At 41.6% G+C, this 22,488-nt stretch overlaps 1 protein-coding gene across 4 annotated transcripts in view; it reads right to left on the reverse strand.

Moving 5' to 3' along the window:
• The window catches only part of KCNH5 (potassium voltage-gated channel subfamily H member 5), a 196,296-nt gene that overhangs the window by 57,175 nt on the left and 116,633 nt on the right, over window positions 1-22,488 (reverse strand). For 2 of the 4 annotated variants that reach the window (XM_075614860.1, XM_075614858.1), the window contains one exon: window positions 2,952-3,151. In XM_075614860.1, coding sequence (XP_075470975.1) covers window positions 2,952-3,151 — 200 coding nt within the window. Of the gene's footprint in view, window positions 1-2,936; window positions 3,152-22,488 lie in introns of all 4 variants that reach the window. The other 2 variants (XM_075614859.1, XM_075614857.1) reach the window with 1 other exon arrangement.

Consider the following 22,488-nt stretch of genomic DNA (forward strand, 5'->3'; position numbering starts at 1 on the left):
AGCCAGGGCTAAGATGCATATCCAGAAAACCCACCCACAGACAGCCTTTTTTTTTTTTTTTACCCTCTCGAGAGGGTTGGGGGAGACCCTCCCCTCTCGTTCATCAGATCCCAATCCACTTCAGTGGTTCGGGTGCATGCCCTTGGACTGTCCAACCGAAGTCAGACCCGCCCTCGGTACGGGTTCCCTGAAGATTTCAGCCCGAAAGCCTAGGTCTCCAGGGACATTGATGCCTTCCTCCGTTAGGATTCAGGACATCCGTCTCTTCCTCCCTCTGGCCCGAGGCCCGCAAGGGAGTTCGCGTCATCTCCCCACTTTTGAGGGTTGTGCGGATGCACCCCAGCCCCGAAGGGCTGGTTGTTCGAATGCCATCCCCCCTTAGCCCGAAGGCTCAGGGGTTCTGTGGTCCGGGGCCTGGACACCACCTCTCAACGAGCTAGAGGGCCAAATGCTTGCCACAGACCTTTCCTACTGAAGCCCCAGATAGGATGGTACTGCATTTGGTCATAGCTGTGCAGGCCGAGAGGAGCATTCATATCGCCTTGATCTTAGCCAAAAGGCCGAGAAGCGATCACCCACAGACAGCCGTTCCGACCTTAATGGGTCTCATCAGTGTGGGGTTGGTTAACTGGCTATGCAATGAAGCAATGAGGATGGGGTTTACCATACTTAGTTCAGTTATGGTGGGTAAAAAATGTCACAAAAACCCTCCACAGCAAAGCATATAGCAAATGGAAATATTCCTGTATGCTCATTTGCATGTCTTAGACAGGTCTGCATATATATAATATATAGCCAATAAGGAATATCACTTGTGAGCACATTCACATGTCTTAGACAGGTCTGCAGCTCTGCCTTTCAACCATTATCACCTAGCATACAGTGCTCCCACTGCAGCAAGGGACTCTGGGAAATGACATGCAAATGAGCACACAAAGTGTTACCTTTTGCCTGGAATATCCATACACATGGAGCCCATTTAAGCTGATGCATCGCTGTTCAAATGCTTTTAAGCACAGCATGGGACTAGCAAAGCAAGTCAATTCCCAGAGTCCCTTGCTGCAGTGGGAGCACTATATGCTAAGTGATAATGATTGAAAGGCAGGGTTGCAGACCTGTCTAGACATGTGAATGTGCTCACAAGTGATATTCTTTATTGGCTATATGCTAACGGTGGAGGTTTGTTGATGCCTTTTTCACCCACCATAACTTAAAATGTAATGGTATATATATATATATATTAGTAAAATGGCTTGGAAATTGTGCAGCATACTTTACAAGCATAAAATGCATTATTAAACGACAGTTTTAAATGCAACCCAGATATCCTGCATTTGTCATCATGGTCCGTTGGTAAGTGTTATTAATTGCCGTTTTTAAACCTAAAGTAATGTAAAGGCTGCCTGCCAAGTTATGTATTATAAGTCTTGGAATGATATCACTTAGTAAACTGCCCTATCTCCCACCAAAACGAACATAAACAATGTCAGCCCTTTTGGGAATTTTGAACAAATCAATTTATAAATAAGGGTTCCTGGTGAACCTCTTACAGTAGCTCACATTATATATATTTGCAAATATGGACAATGCTGTAGTGTACTCTATATACATGTATTGTAGTTACAGAAACATAGCTCACTGTAGCATCACTTGGTAAATATAACCCTAAATATTTATTACAGATAATGATACTACGATGTGATTCTCAAGATCTTTGTTGACAGAAAACCTGCAGCACATAAGTGTCAAAAATAAAGTTGGTATTTTCCAACAAGAATGTATACCAGCGTCTGCTGCAGCATAGTTATTGGCACTCCTAACTACTTTACATCAAGCTCAAATGTCAAGAGAATGAATGGATTGTAATTAAGATCTTAAAGAGGAGAATTCAATGCGGCACAGAAAAATCACGGGAAATATGTGCCACCCTGTTCACACAAACTACATACAACAAGGGTGGCCAACTTCACCCCACAGGTCAGGTTTTCAGGATATCCCTGCTTCAGCACAGGTGGCTCAATCAGTCGCTCGGTCCTAATGACCGAGCCACCTGTGCTGAAGGAGGGATATCCTGATAACCTGACCCTTGGGGACTGGAGTTGGCCATCGCTGACATAAAACACGCAAGATAAATATTTGTGGTGAATTTACAGAATGGCTTCTTGCGACGCTAATTCATTCCGTTTGCTGGGGGCTTTCGCAGGGTTTTCAGCATCCTTCCCTACCAGTTACATCGGTATCCTTACTTTTACAATTCATTTTAAGAAAATCTTTTGGTGCAATACAGAGCCTCTATGCCATATTACATGGTATATGTGGTTATGCGACTTTGTATTTATGCAGTGTTACTCATTTTTGTATAATATAAAATGTTTCAGTTTTGATAAGTGGACGCTGTGGCCATTCAATAATAGTTTTCTTCTAACACCATAATATTTATGAGCAAGGTTAACTGTTAAAGAGGCAATCCAAGCATTTTTAATTATTATTACTATATATGTGGGGGTCTCAGAAGCGCAACCCCACTCATTTCAGCTCCGGGGACCCCCAGCTTCCGGAGATATTTGCCTCCGTAGTTGGTGCCGGTAGCCATTCCAGGGTTCACGTTATGGCCGATTTTTCAAAGCTCCCTTGCCCTGTGGGCCAATAGGAAGCCGTGACATCATCAGGTGCAGCTTCCTATTGGCCCATGTGACGCGGGAGCTTTCAACTGCAGGAGATACCGGCGCCCCCTTCAGAGGTAAGTATCACTGGAAGCCGGGGGTCCCCAGAGCTGAAATAAATGGGGATCAGCTCCAGTGACCCGCCCTGCTTCAATCCTGTATTAAAATGGGGGGGAAATGGCACAGAGGGGGGGGGGAGAAAAAACACGCCATGGATTTCTCCATTAAAATGGAACAAAAAGAAACTGGAATGTATAATGTTTAGATGTTTACCTCATGCACGCGTACCTTTTCTGTATCAATTCCTTTTGACAAGGACCATGTAGAAACAATAAAATCCATGACTCTCTCACTAAGGCCTTTAGGGACCTGGTAAAGTTTGAGGAAATCGCGCACGTTGTTCAGAACCTCGTGATATCGGTTGGTGTTGGCGTACATTTGCTGAAAAATGGTGGTGACATTTCCAAAAATAGTTGCATAAAGGAGAGCTGAAAGAGAAGGGGAAGACAAGGAGTCAAAATAAAGGTTACGAACGTTCCAAAATATCTTACAAATCTGCAAACCGCTGGATATTGGGGGGGGGGGGGGGGGAAGACTTTATGGGACTATGGCTCATATTTCCAGTCCAGAAGACACCTTTATGAACTGGCTAGTATGGGCCGTGACGTGTCTTCTGGGGACAGAAGGTGTCGTGGAATAGCACGCTTCGTCAATAATCGGCCGATGTATCAATCTCCAAGAACAAGCATGATGCATACAGTAGATACAAAAACATAATTCAAGTGATATTAGTTTGCCCAAACAAAAACCTATATCCAGGGTTTATTTAGCTCCAGTACAGTATATGCTGGCCGCTGCGGTAAAATTAAGTCAATTACCTTGAAAGTTATAAGTTAAGTGCGGCTTTGCCACTGAAAACATGTGCTTGACATTTGGATTGGGTGGGAAAAGGCATAAAAATGTGGAATATAAGGTGTTTGTTTTGTAGCAAAAGCCACGATGAATGGTTTTGTGCAGGAAGTTCAATTTGTGGATGGCATAGGAGATGAATGTGCCGTGCGTACGATCAAAGCTGTCCCAGAATAAAAGATCGCAAACGCCATCTAGGGCAGGAGCGGCCAACTCCAGTCCTCAAGGGCCACCAACAGGTCAGGTTTTAAGGATATCCATGCTTCAGCACAGGTGGCTCAATCCAAGACTGAGCCACCTGTGCTGAAGCAGGAATATTCTAGTGCTACTGTTAAACAGGCCAGCGTTGATGCAACGCATCACGTTAATGGGTGAAAGAACGTCGGCTACATACACCTGTAAGTGAATTTGATTGGTTATAGGACGAGTAATGGGAGAATTCTAAACGAAAAAACCCGTCCACGCCTGCACTGATGTAATTCCTCTCGTTAATATTCTGTGTTACTTGATTACTAAATATCTTTTAAAAAAAAAAAGATAATAAATAAGTACCACACACACGCACGCCCCTATGGGTCATTTGTTGGGAACCAATGCTACCCTCATTATTCTTTATCCGGTTTCTGATGCAGGGATATCCTTAAAACCTGGCCTGTTGGTGGCCTTGTGGAATCGAGTGGCACACCCCGGATTTAGTATTTCTTGTTGTTCCCTACAGTACTTTTGTTTGGTATACAGAAAGAGAATATGCATGTTTCTTGCCTATTTAACATAGGGTATTATTTAATATAGACAAAAGCGGTAGTTTTTGGTCAAATACTCACTGTTAATATAGAATTACCCCCTAAATGTTATAAAAAGTGATACATTTATTTATATGCATTTATAACAAGGACTTTCTACTCGCAAGTGTTTCGATCCAATATTTTTTTATACAAATGGTCTGTTTCTGGATTATACAAAGAAGTTACAGGTAACTCTTAAATGAAGGCATGACCCGCTGCTACAGTACAAATTCTGATATGGGGTAGGTAGTATGCATAGCACATTATGGACAATGTAGAACATATTCCAATACTAACAATACAAATAAAACACAAATATATCAAAGTAAACACATTCTTTTTTTTTTTTATCACATTTTTGGAGCATTGTTCCTCATTTTGCCCTCTCCTTGTATAGTCTGTAGAATATATATAATTATTCAGGACCTTTTGACTAGAGATGGGTGCATTGGTCCAAAACCCTTTCCTAGATTCTATAGACCAGATATGATCCCCCCCCACCCCCCCCCCCCCAAATGCGCCTGTGGATTAGGCACTAAAAAATCAGAGCAAATACTTCCGAATCCGACATGAATTCCATTCCGACCAGAATTTGTGCATGGAGAACGGCGTCACCGCATACTGTTGAGCTCTACTTCTCGCTGAGTGCTCATACCTGTACAAAGCACGTTACCCTCTTCTGGGATACAGAACCACATATTAGCAATCTTCTGGCGCATGAATACACCTTACAGTCTATTTACATATTTGAAAAGGCTGTAATGTATTCCAGCACCAAAGGTGCCTTATGCAGAACACTACTTAGTAAATATGGCCCATCCTTTCTAAGATTAGAAGTACTCAAGTCACCAGGTGACTTTGTTATATTACTTTCTCTCTGCATTTGCGGTGTTTCACCTGGTTTATTCCTGTGTGCATCATTAAATTATCATTAAATGAAACAGGTTCTCTCTCACCTGGCCTCAGTAACTCCTATCCTTCAGTACATATAATTATTACTTTGTGCTTGAAGTCCTTTCAAGTTTACAATCAACAAAACAGATATCCCTTGGAGGTATACTAGTAGACAGTTACAGTGGTGCTACCCCAGCAGCCGTTTTTGCTCACACTGATAGAGCTGTGGCCTAGAAAAGCAGTGGTTGTGGGTTCTAGTCTTGTTGTGTCTGACACCAGTACATTATTCAATTCACTACAGAAGGTGCCTTAGGCGTGTCAAGTCAATATAGTTCTTATAGGAATTGTGGGATGTAACTCATGCTAATGCAAAGTATATTTAAATATCTCCCAGGGTACCTCAGGTGTGATCCTTTTTCAGCACAGGCATTCCAACTTCAGACATTGTTCCCTGCAAACCTGTGACAGTTTGTTTGAACCTTAACTGAAGCATTCCTTTTTTAAATAAGAGAAAATCGGCTAACTATTTTATAATGGGTATGCAAGTGAATAGAAACTGCCCTGTACAAAATGTAGCCAAGACAACACAACTCCCTAACATATCCACATCTTACAAGGTTCCCAATGAACATTGCAGGCTCCTTTGTGGTAGTGTGAAAACTACAGATATCAAGGTTTTAGTGCTCCTATCCAGTATGGGCTCCAACTATATACACTATGCCAGGGGTGGGCAAACTGTTCTCCCTGCGCCCCCCTGCCTGCTCATTTGAAGCTGGGTTGCCATGGCGATGCATCGCTGGAGCCAAGGTAAGTGAAGTTACAGAGGCCTCACGCGATCCCCACCATTTAATTTAAATGCCTTCGGCAGTTAAATAGCTCCGGAAGCAGGGGGCCCCTGGAGCTGAAATTAACGGGGTTCAACTCTGGAGACCCCCTGCTTCAACTTTCAACTGTATATATATATATACACACACACACATTTTCCTATATATATATATATATATATTTAAAACCAGAGACAGAACATAAAACACAGACAGAGCTCAGTGCACATCCAGTGAAACTCATACACGGTACAGTGCCTAAATATATATGTATAAATATCTATTAAATAAAATGGTCTTTTAGTTTAACATTTTGCTTGCGACAAATCTAATACAGAGTGCTTTTCCTGGTAATGTACAGGTTATTAAAAGCTTCAATCAGACTTAGAACTATGCAACGAATATTGACAGATTTATTATAAATCATTCTTCCTGGTATTGCACAGGTTATTAAGAATTTATATTAGTGTTAGGGACCCCTGGAATTGTGGTCTGCCGTGCAGTGGCTCAGGGGTTTACAACAATTTTGGCCAAAAATGTTAAACTAAAAGACCATTTTATTTAATAGATATTTATACATATATATTTAGGCACTGTACCGTGTATGAGTTTCACTGGATGTGCACTGAGGTCTGTCTGTGTTTTATGTTCTGTCTCTGGTTTTAAATATATATTGCCATGCTCAGTAGCACTCCTCTGTGACACTCATACAGTATGCTTATATATATGTTGTGGTTATTTTGGGGGTTCAATAGGAGCTTGTTAGGTGTCCAGTTTATATATATATATATATATATATACACACAATATACATTTTCCTAATGTTACTTTTGTCTGAAGCACTTATTCCCATTATGTGTTATATTATTATATTATTATGTCACGTGTATTACTGTTGTGAAGCGCTATGTGCATAAATGGTGCTATAAATAAAGATATACCGGTTCATACATAAATACTATCAAAAATACCTGGCACCCATCCTTATTCTATCTGCATATCCACGCCCAGCCTGCACTGATCCAGCACCCTGAACAGGTGCAAGACACTGATCACTGCCATGCACAGTATATAGTACAACTCAATGTAAGCCAGGGCAAATATGAAAGATGCACCCCAGGATAAAATGTTGCTGTTTAATCTTTTTGAGCCAATGCAAAGAAAAGGTGATGAAGCTGTAGGACGTACAGTATGATGAATGTGATGAAAATGTATTATAGTCATTACAGACAAAGTTAGCAACAGCTATAAAAAAAATACTGAGTATACTGATAATATAAATAATAGATTCAATAGAAGAATATTGCATCACATAAAAGTGGAGCCACTGATTAAGTGTTCAAATGCAAAGCTACAAAAATGCTGTCAATAGTTTGCACTGAGTAATTCTGCAGCAATCAAACAGGCTTTTGACATTTAGCCAGGGTTTTGCAAACATCTAAAAGGAATACTGGGAAGTGAGCAGATATGTCCACAAAGATTAATACTAGGAATAATCTAAGCAAAATAATTAGAAAAGGTGATCTGGATAGGGGAACCATTATCCCATAAAATATATGCTGGGTTTAACCTTTCACTTGTCCTTACAATATGCTTTGATTTCATGCTTTTATAACCATCTAATAAAGTCCCATCATAACAGAAATACTAATAACTAAAGTTGTGCAGAGGCGGCAACATTGACACTTGTGTTAATTTTTGTATTATCCGGACAACGGGTAAATTATACACCGATTTTCATTTATAGACACATTCCCCGATTTTCTTCCCTCATCTTACATTTGGTCGTCTTCTTGGTCTTTAATAAACTTTGGAATCCGGTCGAGTACCATCTTTGTCCAACGATGGCATTATCCACTTGCGATGATATTACAGACTTCTGCTTCAGAACCCAGGTAGTCATCCTTTTCCCTGAAACCCAGCATATATCTCTGATACTTCTTTGAAATGTCTGATGCTTCTGAATTAACTGAGTTTAGAGCCCAAGTTTCCCATCCATATGTGAGCATGAGCAGAATACACTGGTCATACAGTTTCATCCTAAAGAGGCAATCCAAGCGACACTTCAAAAAAATTCAAAATAAATGTTTGTTTTATTTTAATATATGCTTTATTTAAAACGAAATACCTTTATTTAAACCTTTATTTAAAACGAAATACCTAAGCAGCTGATCAATTACTTCTACTGTGATTGATCATCAAAGATCGGGCTTCCCAGGTTTCACTAAATGGCTTGTTTCAATCAAACCTTCAGTCAGTGTAACACAGTAGCGACAATGTATTTGTATATTACTAAGGTAACATGATCTATTGTTACAGTTTGCAGCTCAAACTTCTGGGAATATTGGCAAACAAATTTATTACAAACTGAAAAGTGTTGCAAAAGTCTTGCACTGCTGGGGAGGTGTGTTAAAACCGGTTATTGATATCAACGGATGATCATTATATTAAAACTAATTAAAATGTAATTAAGAATTGAATAATACTTTTTTTATGTAGTAAGTATTGTCTAATACTACAGCACTGATTTATTTTAAAATAACACACGTAGGATATTGCATGGATTGCCCCTTTGGACTACAGAAGGTTCACTTGAAAGATTGGCTTGTTTCATCCAAGTGCGACCCACCCCATCTTCATTCTCCAATTGATTTCATTGCAAAGGTTCCTATCTATTTATAGTGTAATTGCTGCAAAGATAGACAGTTTTCAACTTCTTCTAGTTGTATTCCATTTATTTCGATGTTTCCAGAGTTTACACGTTTGTAGAACATCACTTTGTTCTTGCGGAGATTCAAATGGAAGCCACTTTTCTACTTGCTTTAGCGAGTTCTAAGGCTTAGTCCATAGACACTTCGCCCGTGCGGAGGCGCGCTAACGCTGAGGGAAAGCGGTGCTTTCCCTGGCCTTAGAGTGCGCGCCATCATTGGGCGAACCGCGCACGTGATCGGCCTTGCACTCCGTGAGCGCCAAAACGAAAGATTTCATAAGACACACGCTTCCGCAAGCGTGCGCGAGCCCCTGCTAAAGCCGCTCTCATTGCGGCTGCAGGGGCTCACTGCCGAGCAGCAGCGCGCCTCAGGCGCTGACCATGCCTGACCATGCCCGAGGCCTTAGATTGGTTGCTGGAGTTCTTCTGGACTAATGGCAACAATAACAATGTTGTCTGCTAAACATATGTAGGTTACTCAAGTATTCACCTTGTATTTTGGTTCCTTTTATTCCCAAGTATTTTTTGCTGTGAAAAGCTTTAGTGACACTGTCCCCGTCGCACATCCTTGCTGATCCTTATTATGTATGTATGTATGTATATATATATATACACACACACATTTACACACATTTGGTTGTCTTGGTCTTTTAATATCCATTTGAATCCAGTCGTGTACCATCTTTGTCCAACAGTGCTTTATTTCTTCTTGCGATATGTCCAGCCATTATAATTTCTTCACCCTTGTGATAATGTCACCGAATTTTTTGTTTGGTTTGAAACCCATCTATTCTTTATCCTGTCTTTCTGGGTAATACCCAGCATGCATCTCTCCATACTTCTTTGCGTTGTCTGAAGCTTCGGAATTATCTTTGTATTTAGGGTCCAAGTTTAATCTCTCTCTCTCTCTCGGTGTGTGTGCGCGTGTGTGTATATATGCGTCCATGAACTTCTGATATACATGATATGGATTTAAATGAATATATAACTGGTTTTACAAACCTCTTACATTAAGAGTGCACAATGTTCAGAGGTAGGAAAGAACTTTCAGGCATGACAGCCTTTCAGAGACAGATTTAGATAAGGGAAATAAAGATGGTAATAGAAAGACAGATGGAAGAAAAGAATCAGTGATATTAAATATGAATTAGATGAAAGTGCCACAAGTTCTGGAAACATTCTGATTGCTGTCACTGGATCCGAAGTTTGTTTGCTGATCTAGGTTTGGTTCAGTAACTGTCAAAGTTCACTCACCTCCTTTTTCAATCGCTCTCTAATGATATTACAATTCACAGCGGTCTGCTCGGTCTGCTCGATGAATCCAAGTGTATGAACCAGGGGAAGACAATGCAAAAAAATGCCCTGCTTGACATATTTGGAGAAAAAATAGAAGACTCCACTTCTAATATAGCCTAATCTAGGGGTAGCCAACTCCAGCCATCAAGAGCTACCAACAGCTCCCGTTTCCAGGATATCCCTGCTTCAGCACAGGTGGCTCAATCTTTAACTGAGTCACATGTGCTGACGCAGGGATATCCTGAAAACCGGACCTGTTGGTAGCTCTTCAGCCAACTCTAGTCCATGGTGCGGGGAGCTTTGATGCATGTTAGTGAGAGGTATATCGCAGAAAACCCACACGGTGCATCCCAATCCCGTTATCGAGCCTTTCAGTTGTTGAATCCATTGTTGTGGAATAGCTGGCCTTTGAAAACTAGCTTTGTTTCTTACAAGAAGTCTTTTAACACCCATTTATTTACCCTGGCTCTTGAATTGGGCTTAGTGGTCTTGTTTTGTTGGGCCACAAGGAGTAGCTTTGTGGTAAGAACACTGCCTTTAACATGGTGGAGCCCAATGTGAACCACAATGCTGGGCCTCCTTGTGACCTCAGGGAGATTACTCTTTTTGCTGTGCCTCCAGCATTGCATTTGCATCAGAAACGTATTTTGTTGGCAAAATTGACATACGGCAATCTCTTTTTACATTTTGCCTCTGTACTAAACTGAAATTTCTCAATCTGCACCATCCACGTCAACAATTTTTTTGGGAGCACACAAAAATGGCTGCGCTAGGAGTACACATGGAAATGGTATGTATTCAAATAATAAATAAAAAAATGAATGTTTCTAAAAAAAAAAAAAAAAAGTGCCGTAACCCTAAAAAGACTATTGTTATGGCAGAATTAAGTTGCTATTTATTAGCCAAATATTTATTTGACGTAACACGGATTTTTCATTATATAGGTTAACAAACTGTATTTTTTTTTTTACAGTATAAGCATTATTTAATGTTGCCCTAATCATATATATTTACAAACGCTAGTTAAAAATACATTTTAAAAAAGACCCCATTTTGTTTGAATTATAATTGTATCAATTCAACATGACCCAATAAGTTTATTTCAAACAACAATTATGGGTCGTACTGGAGGTCTGAAGTCACGAAACGACTTTCATGCATACACCGCACAGTACAGTAAGGTTTGTACTACCCATAGTGCCTACAAGATGTAAATGTGGTTCCTGCTGCTGCTGTGTAACTACTTTTATAAGCTGCCATGCAAGTGCTTAAATACTTATACTGGGTCTAGAACACATTTTGGAATATTAGAATTCTAAGCTAAAATGTATTAAAGCTGCAGTTCCAGCAATATTCTGCATGTGTGTTTTTTTTAATAAATCAGTTCTGTAGTAAGAAAAAATACTTTTAGCATTTTCTGTTTTTAAAAAAACAACTTTGAAAGACCAATTTTCTTGTATTCTATTTTAACAAGCATTTACTAAGGCACTGCCCCTTCCTGTCCTGTCACAAGCCCTGGCACACCCCTTTGTCAGCCCTGCCCTCCCTCTAGCACATGTCAGTGCAGGAATGCTCATGAATATTCATGAGCTTCCACTGACTGACAGAAGCAGATGAAAAACATATCCCATATCTAAAGATGTCGCCAAATTTCGCCGATCAATACATGGAGAACGAATTGACTGGCAGCTATATAGTTCTTTAGGTAATTAGAGATTGCCCACATGAAACTATTGAATAAAAAAAAATAAAAAAGACTGAACTGCAGCTTTAATACATTGTCTCACAACCACGTGAAAGTACTGCATGAAGCAGCAAAACATATCCATGTATATCTTTACAGTATTTATATAGCGCCATTTATGTAGAGACGGCCGAATTCGCCCAAATCCGTTTCCTGGATTTTCTCGCATTTTCCTCCCCAAATCAGTTTCGCCGTGTAAAATCCGCACACGGATTTGGTCGGTTTTAATCCGCGCGGATCCATCAAAAACCGCCATTGGATGCAAACCGTGGACGGATCTGTAGAATCCAATCTGCGGATTCTTAAGAATCTGTCAACGGATTGCGGAATCCGCCGATTGGGCTCTACAAATTCGTCCGCGGGTTGCAGAATCCGCGGAGTGTACTGGTAATTTTTTAAAAATCTGCAAAACGAGAATCGCCCATTTTAAGATCGATCCACTGAAATCTGTGGATCGAAAGAACTGGCCGATCCGCTGCGGATCCAAATTCGCCCCCAAAAATTCCCCCATCTCTACATTTATCTACATAGCGCGTCACAGCAGTGATAAACGTAACCTAATAATATAACACATAATGGGAATATGCGCTTACTGGATGCTGCGGTCTCAATTGTCGTAATGGGGGTAGTTGGGAAAGGAAATCGGTAACCTTACGGCACACACAATATTCATGACTTTCAGGCCAACTAAGTTGGGACGATGTCCAAGCAAGAAACATTAATCTTGAAAAACCTTCCTAATAGTCATTCCTCTAACCCAAAAGATGATGTCTGTATGAAGGATTCGCTGGGCGCTTATGGCACTGGGCCTTGAAATGGGAAAGTCTGGCCAATTTTTTTGTGACCTTGATTGAGTCTACGTGTGTCCTAAGTCTCACAAGTATAGAACAATAGCGGGGGGGCAGGAAACGCTCAATCTCAGTAATATCAAGACACCAGTCTTGGACAAATACGTATTTATATTCAAGGTCACATATACAAATAAAGTGACCATTGCAAATAATTACCTAAAAATACTGAAAACAAAAATAGAAAACACTTACATAGCTGGCACACTCGGCCAAAGAGACTTGACGTTTCGGGCTATGGCCAGTGTCAGATTTCCCATTAGGCAAGGGCCTAAGGCGGCAAAATATTGGGGCAGCGAAAATGACCACCCCCATTTGCATTTTCTGCGCTCTACGGCCTATGGGAAGGGACTTATTTACGTGTGCCAGTCGCCTCCGTTCTGCCGCTTCTCCTTCAAAATCGAGCGTTAAATGACGCCGCAGACGTCACGACCGACGTCACACGGTGGCTCGTGCCATGGCAACCATGACGTCGCGACATCATGACGTCGCGTTACGTGCGATGTCACGTTGGTGACATCCGCTGCGTCATTTGATGCTGGATTGAAGGAGAAGCCGACACAGGCAAGTGCCTAAGAGCAGCGGATTTGTAAATCCAACACTGGCTATAGCCCCTTGTAAACAGTCAAGTGTTAAATATGTATTTATCTAATACTCGTGTCCTACTTGTAAGGATTCTGCTTGATCCTTGCCGGGTTTTGCTGCGGTTGGGGTTTTCCAAGTCACCTGCCCTTTCTGCTCACCGTGGCCATTTTGGGTGCTGGCAGCCTGCTATATAATTATGCAGTTCCTAGTGAGAGTCGCCGAGCAAGGTTCTACGTGTGCACTTCCTGTTTGTCTACGCTGTCACGCCTTACTCTTTCGTCTGTTTGGATTCTCCACAGGGGTTGACAACATAAGCTAATAAAGAGGTTCTCAGGACAAAATGCATTGTGTATCCTTTTATCTGAAGCCTACAATAATTCAGTTGGGAATATGCAGATTCCTCTACTTTCCATTTCTTTTTTTCGTCTCCTTGGAAGAGCCTTCATTATTCCCAAACCTACGGGGAACACCAAGCAGGTACGATCTAACCCCTGTTACTTCATGGGTTATTCCTAGCATTGTGGAGAAGAGTGCTGAGAACCAGTACTATGTTTAATTATATTTGATCATTTTTTTTTTACTACTCCCTCTCTCTGTGGTATATTTAATTGCTTTTCACCCATTCTTTGTCAGGATCAATCCCAAGTGTATTTACCCAAATTCAAACTTAAAAGGTCCCCTAGCGCAGGGGTTCTCAATCCCAGACCTCAAGACGCCCCAATCCCTACCCCCCCGCCCCCGCCCCCACCCCAACAGGTCAGGTGTTCAGGATATCCAACTGTAGCCAACTGAGCCACTGATTGAGCCGCCTGTGCTGAAGCAGGGATATCCTGAAAACCTGACTTGTAGGTGGCCCTTGATGACTGGAGTTGGCCACCCCTGTGCTAGTGACCATACTCCGTTTGTCCTGTTTCTTTGCTTACCTGTATTTCCTAAAATCAGCCCTTTCCTGAGATTTTTCAAACTTGCAAAATAAAGGTTGAAGCAATTAAAAGAATTGCTGCCAAATGATCAAACTTGCCCAGTACCTAAACAGCTTTTTACATGCACAGCTAATTGTTTTTACATGCTGTTATCTCTCCTAATTAAGCCACTGTACTTTTTTTCGTAAATAAATAAATTATCAGCCCGTCTCATTTATTGTACAAATTAGCCCTAAACCTGCCTTAAAAACACAATTTAATTAAGTGCATAGAGACATTCTGCAAATAACACAGTTTTATCTTGTTATAAAAGCTTGAGGTTCGCAAGTACTTGTAACAGCTTTCATTACGGTTAACCACATTATTTTAGCAATACAGCTCTATCACAATGTATGCACGAGGTTTGTTTGGCCCAGGCTTGCTGTGGACTGGTGTAATACCTTGTATCTCTACGACAGTGGTTTCCAAACTTTTTTTGGTTAAAGAACCCTAAGTGAAATTTTGAGGAACCCCAACAATCTCTAATAGCAATTTTGTGATCAGATTGTAAGGATCCATCATCCGCGCCCCTTCCGACATGCTCCCAGCTTACCCAGACCCGCGATCGGGCGTCCTGCCTCTTGCAGCGCATCGCGTGGATCGGCGAATGCCAGCGTTCCTTCTATGGGCGAACGCGGACCACACTAAACAATAAATGCGGTCCCGCCTCCAGGCTTCGCTCGCGCAGTGACATCATCGCCGCACAGCGCGCACCCTCTATGCGGGGCACATGCGCAGAAGCTTCCTTGTTCCTCTGTCTAAAGGGATACACCTGTGCTGTCTCCCTCAGCCAACCACAGCCAGGCATACTCCTGAGTATGCTCCCAGCTCATTGGACTGTTCTGCCTTGTTTGCTCAGCCTGTCCTCTGGCACATTGGCTGAGCATAACCTTGTTTATGTGCGCGGTGCTCACTGCCGTTCTGCCTCCTGTCTGAGCCTTGCCTGTCTTGTTCCGTGTTGCCTGACCTCGCTTGTTCTTTGGATTCCGCACATCTCCGCTCCTGACCTGGCTTTTCCACGACGATCTGCACCTCTCCAACCCCGACCTTGGTAAAAGCACCTGCAACGATTCGTACATCTCCGCTCCTGACCTGGCTTACCCACGACGATCTGCACCTCTCCAACCCCGACCTTGGTCAAAGTACCTGCAACGATTTGTACCTCTCAAATCCAGACCCCGACAAGTATCACTGACCCTCCTGACCTCTCCTACCCCAACCCGGCTACCTCTACCTATCTACACTCCAGACGCGCCCTCACGGCTTTGGGTTGGCGTTTATCAGATCCCCTCTTTTTGTTTTCTTATTTTTATATGTGAAGCATGCGACAATGTATAATTCTACATTCTTACCTAAGCTGGCAATCGTTTGGTGCTCCTGTTATAAATCAGGAAAACTCCTGATGGTGTGCCTAACGAAATGGCTGTCTTCTAACTTTTATTTCAGTCTGTGAAATGCTGCAGCTGATATGTAACATACTAAGGGTAACAGAGTAATAGACAGTCTGCTATTTGGAACAGAGAAACAGATCTGTTTGTGATACTTTGTTGCCAAAGGGGAGAGCTCAGAAAAGCTGTGAGAGCCTGTTTCAAAAGACAAAGTGGATATGACTTCCTAAATAGTTGCTGTAGCAACCAAAGTATGATCATTACATTCAAAATTAATCATTAAATATGGCATTAGGAGTAAAAAAAAAAATACAGTATTATCTAATACTACAGAACTGATTTATTAAAAAATAAAAATAAAACATATTGAATTTTTAACATTTTGCTGCTTTAAATCCTTCCCTGATTGAGGCCCTCTGGCAGACTTGGGAGGGAGGGGGGTGGGTTATTTCTGTGTCATGGCTGTAAAACTGAGGAAAACCTTCACCATGTTTATCAAACAAATTCTATTAAATGCAGGATTTTTTTTACCTTTGATAAATCTGGTCCTTTTGCACAGATTTCTCCCCAGTTTTGCAGACAAGATGGTTATATTAGTGGATGACGTTGAGAAAAAAAAGACATGCGTCCATCCAGTTCAACCTATGCTAAATATAGACGACTGATACTTTATCCTATTTCCGTACTTACGGTATATTGATCCAGAGGAAGGCAAACAAAAAACCCCAGAGAAATATCATTCAATGAAAAATAAATTCCATCCTGACTCCAAGAATTGGCAAAAAGATTTCTCCCTGGATCAACATTCTTCACATTTTTACTTATTTGGTGTATCCCTGTATACCTTTCCTTTCTAAAAAGATGTCCAAACATTTTTTTGAACAAATCTATTGTATCTGCCATCAGTCTCCATGGGTAATTAATTCCACGTTTGAACTGACATGCTGTAAAGACCCCTTTCCTTTGTTGCTGGTGAAATCTCCTTTGTTCCAACCTTAAGGGATGACCAGAGTCCTTTGTACTGCCCTTGGGATGAATAGTTCTTTTGAAAGCTCTTTGTACTGTACACGAATATATTTGTTTTGAGTTATCATATCCCCTCTTAGATGCCTCTTTTCTAATGCCTCTTAGATTCCTCTTTTCTAATGTAAATAATCAAATTTAGCTAACCTCTCCACATAATTTAGATTTTCCATCCCCTTTATTAATTTGGTGGCTCTTCTCTGGACTTGCTCTAGTTCCATAATGTATTTTCTAAGGAGTGGTGCCCAAAACTTTTCTCCATATTCAATGTATAGTCTTACTAATGCTTTGTAAAGGGGCATAATTATGTTTACTTCCCTTCCATCAATTGCTCATTTAATGCAAGATAAGATCTTGTTTGCCTTTGCAGCTACTGCACAACTTTGGGCACAATTGTTAATCCAGGCACTCCTAAATCCTTCTCCATCAAGTATTCCCCAAATTTATCCCACCTGTTTATTCTTGCTTCCCAAATGCATAACCTTACATTTACGTGTATTAAACCTCATCTGCCATTTACCTGCCCACGTTTCCAGTCTCTCCAAGTCCTTCTGGAGAGACATTACATCCTGCTCTGATTCTACTACCTTACACAATTTAGTGTCATCAGCAAAGATGGAGACTTTGAACTCTATGCCAACCTCAAAGTCATTAATAAACAAGTTAAAAAGCAGGGGTCCCAGTACCGATCCCTGAGTTACTCCACTCACAACTTTAGCCCAACCTGAAAAAGTTCCATTTATGACAACCCTCTGTTGTCTATCATTCAACCAGTTTTCAATCCAGGTGCAAATATGTTTTACTGAGTCTGTAGGAGGACATGTGCAGAGGTACGCAAGGGAGACTGTTTTAAGGTGAAATTAAAGTAAGGCTTTATTGTGCCTGTCGCTTTAAACACAGCAAAAAAAACAACATATGAGAAATAGTGAGCCAAACAGAACCTGCTCCACTTTGGCATTTATGTATCCTTATATTCCAGCTCTTTTAACTGGGTGGCTACCCAAGCTATTCATCAGCCCAAGTCATATAGATATGTATATAAAGACAACAGTCATTGGAAAATAAAGTCTTATATGTTTGCTGGGTTACTGCCTTTTCTCCGGATAATCAGCATTCAGGTTTAGAAGTCTTGTTTGTCAGCTCCAAAGGATGAGAAATGAATCTCTGTATGGTGCTTCTAATTCCCAGAATAGTGCAATGAAGGCAATATAGCCCAGGAGTCAAGGGTTGAGTCAAATCAATGAAAAAATTAATATATGTGACAGAGTATATAGCTCACCAAATAAAGCCTGATATAACCACCCTCAAAATGAAATCACAAAACAGCCCCTATATAAAAGGACTCCCAGTGCATTCACTATAGAGAGGGATGGTGTCCTGAACCAAAGGCTGGAGCCATGCAAATACCCTATAGTCACAGTCACAATGTAAGAAATACAGATAAATGACTCACATGATAGACCCCTTATGCTCCATATACGCGTGCATCCGTCCGTTGTGTAGATCAAATGCATATTTGTTTGTCAGCTCCAGAGATCTGTGTTCACTCAGTCAGTCTCACCTGGGAGACTCAGGAACCTCTGCTCTGTCTCCTAGTTCAGCTCACATGTGAGCTAAGGAGTCTCACTTCCTGTCTCAGAGGCAGGCTTTTTCTATTCTAACACCTCTAATCAGCCAGGTGCTGGTCAATTAACCAGCACACTGCTGGATTAGAGGCAAGTTTTCTGAACAGGGTAAGTCCCCTGTTACAGAGTACAATTTGCTTTATTTTTTACACTAACTTAGTTTGAAACCGTATCAAAAGCCTTTGCAAAATATAAGTAGACTACATCAACTGCATTACCCTGGTCTAAATTCATGGGTACTGAAGGCTTAGAAGAGTTGGCTTCCGGATACTAATCACCACCAAAAAGGACCCTATGGCCCAATAGTGACCAATGATTGGGGTAGCATACTGTACAGATTCATTTATTCATTTTGTCTCCTATGTATAGTACTGACAGTATACTCAGTGCTGCCCATCGAATTTTTACAAGCACATGTGCTTATCCCAAAGAGCTTGCAATCTATCTTTGTGTGCCTGAGGGGAGATAAGGTCCAAGGTCACAAGGAGCTGACTGTAACAACCAGGGAGTCATGCCGTTCTCCCCACTCACCGGTAACGTTGCCAGGTCTCCCCGTGCCGCGCAACCAGCCTCGCTCCAGGATGCCGATCGCCGCCACTCCAAGGCGCCGGCGCTCCTCATATGGCGCCGGCTCGGAGGGCGCACGTGGTCACGCGCTCGCAGGCGCAGCCGCACGGAGGCGCTCCAGCCTCTTAAAGGCACCCTACCTCAACATAATGCTGCAATCAAATGCAGTCTTATTACAGAGCTCTCTAGCTCCTCCCCAGGGAGCCCTTCTGGACCTATCCCTGCCGCAGCCTGGCCCATCCACACAACCCCACCTTGCTACCCTGCCATTGGATCCTCTCTCCTATATATACCCTGCGGTTTCACTGACTCGTCGGCTGAGCATAGAACTAGTTATTCTCATCACTCTCTGCCTCCCTAGTCTTGTCTTGTCTTGCAGTCTCATTCTTGTGTACCGAACCGGCTTCCTCTTCGACCTCTCCGCACCTCTGGCAACCCGACCTTGGCATACGGCAATCGACTTCTCCGCACCTCTGGCATCCCGACTCTGGCATACGGCAATACGACTCCTCCGCGCTCTCCGCTCCCGATCCTGGCTTACGGTAATACGACTACGTCACTCTCTCTAACCCCGGACTTGGCTAACAGTACTCACTACGATCTGTACCTCTCCTGCCCCGGCCTGGACACCCAGACTATTCTACTCTCAAGACATGCCCTCATGGCTGTGGGTGGCGTTATATCCTTTCCCACCTCAGCACCGTGGTCCCGCCTCATTTGTGGTGAGCACTTCCTGACACTGATACTGGGAATGGAGCCAGGTTCCCCTGCTTCACACTCTGTGCCATCGTTTCCAGAGTCCGTGTCTTTACTCACTGAGCCGCTCCTCCGCTGTCTGCTAAGGGCAAAATCTCAGCATGGGCTCTGCAGACACTTTCATCAGACATGCTCTGAATAAGTGGGGAGAGTGGGGCCGCTGCACACTCTTGCCCTTGTATCAGGGTTAGATTGCTGCACTTACTCCTGCCGGCACAAGATATTGGGCAGAAGATAGATATTGCTGGTTTTATTATATTTGGGAGGCACTTTGAAATATAATCATAATAATATCTATTAAAGTACAAAGTGATTGATGTAACGTTCCATTTTTGTAGTGTTTATTTTTCTCAATGCTAAACAATATTATTGCGTCTTCCTGGATGTATTTAGTGGATCCTATCCGCTACTCAAGTTTTATGGAGCAACACAATATTGTGGTTCCGTGCTTCTGCCATATTGTGTTCTTTTGGCACTTTGCTCCCATGAATCCGACCTTCTCATATAGAAACGCTGTTTTTCTAATTAACTTATCAGCTAGACAGAATTGTAGCCATTTAGACAGTATCCGTGACCCAAAACTAGGCTCTGTATACCTTGATATACAAGGACGTAAAGTTTATTGATCGGAAGATGCATAGTGATATACAAAGAGAGGTACAACATATAAAGGTCTTCAAAGCTTCAAGAAACTTTGAGCGTCTTATGTAGGTGCCTCGTAAAAGATTTCTTAACTAAAGTTTGACATACTTATGTTTCTTGCAAGCAAGCCAAGTTCTGTTAAGTGTCCTTCAGGAAAATGTTTCAGGGCAAGTAGTATTATGGATATACTGACAAGATTTATTTAACACTCAATTCAAAAGGTGATAAAAAATACATGCAAGTTAAACTCATTTACTGTGAAGTTTTTGATTAGTTTTCTATGTAAATAAGTCATCCCTAGCCCAGGAGTTATAGAACACCCTCTCTTGCAATTACATCTAGTGGAATTGCCATTAACTATAATGAGCATACCAATTAGCATAAGAACATGTCGGTGAGGCATCTTTCTATAGGCCTTTGGGAGTGCTGAAGGAGAAGTCAGAGAGAGGCCAACCAACCCCTTCTGTCTCCAGTTGACATGGAAGAAGATTCACAGTGTTCTTATGATGGATTTTATTTATCTCTCGCATAAAAATGTTGGAAGTCATAAGCCATTCTTCTGTACGTTCAACTTTGCACTGCACCATAAAAAGCAATAGTGCCAAGCTTACCATTGGTGAGTTCAATGAAAACGAATCGCAGGACAGACCGTTACACCCATGTGCTGTGCTTCTTCTATGCATGTCAAACAGTGACATGGACAAATGTGTTAACATTTAAAAATGTGTAATTTCACTTCTTTCTATGATCCAAGACAAGACCAATATGCTGTCCGAACCCCCCTTTACCTGGCATCATTGGAAATTAAAAAAGAGAAAGTATTTCAACATACTTGGAAAAACAGTCTATTAAAAATGTATTGGTTCATTTGCTGGTATCGGCTTTCTTTAATATTTAAGGCATTATCTGGGTTTTAGTCGTGGACAACTGAAATAAGCAGATGGAACTGGCTGTTCGTCTTTCCAGGGCTGAGCTAACTACTTGAGAGGCAGCCGAACTGGAGAAATCCCAGCAGAATGTTAACTAAAACCGTGGTGTGCTATAATTCAATGTGAGCGTCCTGAAATGAAACGTGGCAGACTACTCCACACGGGTAGTAACAATGCACACATTCAAGTTTGATGATGTGCATTAGGATAGAAGACTAAATCTATTTGTACTTAATCTGATTTGGAGGAGCTTACAACATATTTCTGCTCTGTTTGACATTTTAACAAACAAATACAAAAAGGTCAGTGCTGAAGAAAAAAAAGGCCAAGAAATGGTAGATTTATCAGCATTTCAAACATTTTGAAGAAACGCATGAAGACTCAATAAGCACAAAAAAGCTGTGTCCACTACTCAGAACCAAATCTGCAGTGCCCACTCCTCAAAACTAAATCTGCAGTGCCCACTCCTCAAAACTAAATCTGCTGTGTCCACTCCTCAAAACTAAATCTGCTGTGCCCACTCCTCAAAACTAAATCTGCAGTGCCCACTCCTCAAAACTAAATCTGCTGTGTCCACTCCTCATCTTTATCTTAATTGTGAAATGGACCTTTTTAGCTTTAATTTCACACTGGTGGGCATTGTAACTACTGTATAGATTTTTTTTGTGGCAAGGAACTTCACACTTTTGTTATACTTCGGTCAGTAATTTGCCAGCACCGATGTATCACATTCTGTATCTGAACATTATTTTATTTACATTTGTCTTGTGAAATAAAATTAAGTCGCGGTTTAGTCGGCGGTTGTGAAAACTTCTCTAGGTCCCAGATCTGTAGTAAATGCAAAGAAAATAAATGGATAACAACTGCCTTATATATTATATCGAGACACTTTGCAAAGGTTTCTTCATAGATCCTAATAAATATTAAAAGTACTGGTGTTTATAAGGGTAGAAAATACAAAACTGAGAATGTTAAATGTTACTTTTAATGGCACAGTCTGGAACATTCAGATCCTATACGCAAATGCATTCTGATAAAGCAGCTCCCCTGATTGAACCTACATTTTATAAGAACTATTGTATTAATTAAGAACGATGAAGTCATCGCTTAGTAATTGGCAAGAGTTCTAACGGATATTATCTTCTTGAAGACATATTGTTGCCAGTTCTTGTATCAAAAGCAATCCTCTTAAAGGAGCAGTCCCACCAGAATGTTAAAAAATGCTTTAACATAATTGTGGACGGGAGGGGGCGGGGGTGGGGGTCAGGAGCTCGACTTTCAGCGCGGTTGTCCATCACTCCAACCCACCCCCCACCCCCCGGTGCCCAGTTACTTCCG

The sequence above is a fragment of the Ascaphus truei genome, chromosome 9 (assembly GCF_040206685.1).
Source record: "Ascaphus truei isolate aAscTru1 chromosome 9, aAscTru1.hap1, whole genome shotgun sequence".
Lineage (NCBI taxonomy): Eukaryota > Metazoa > Chordata > Amphibia > Anura > Ascaphidae > Ascaphus > Ascaphus truei.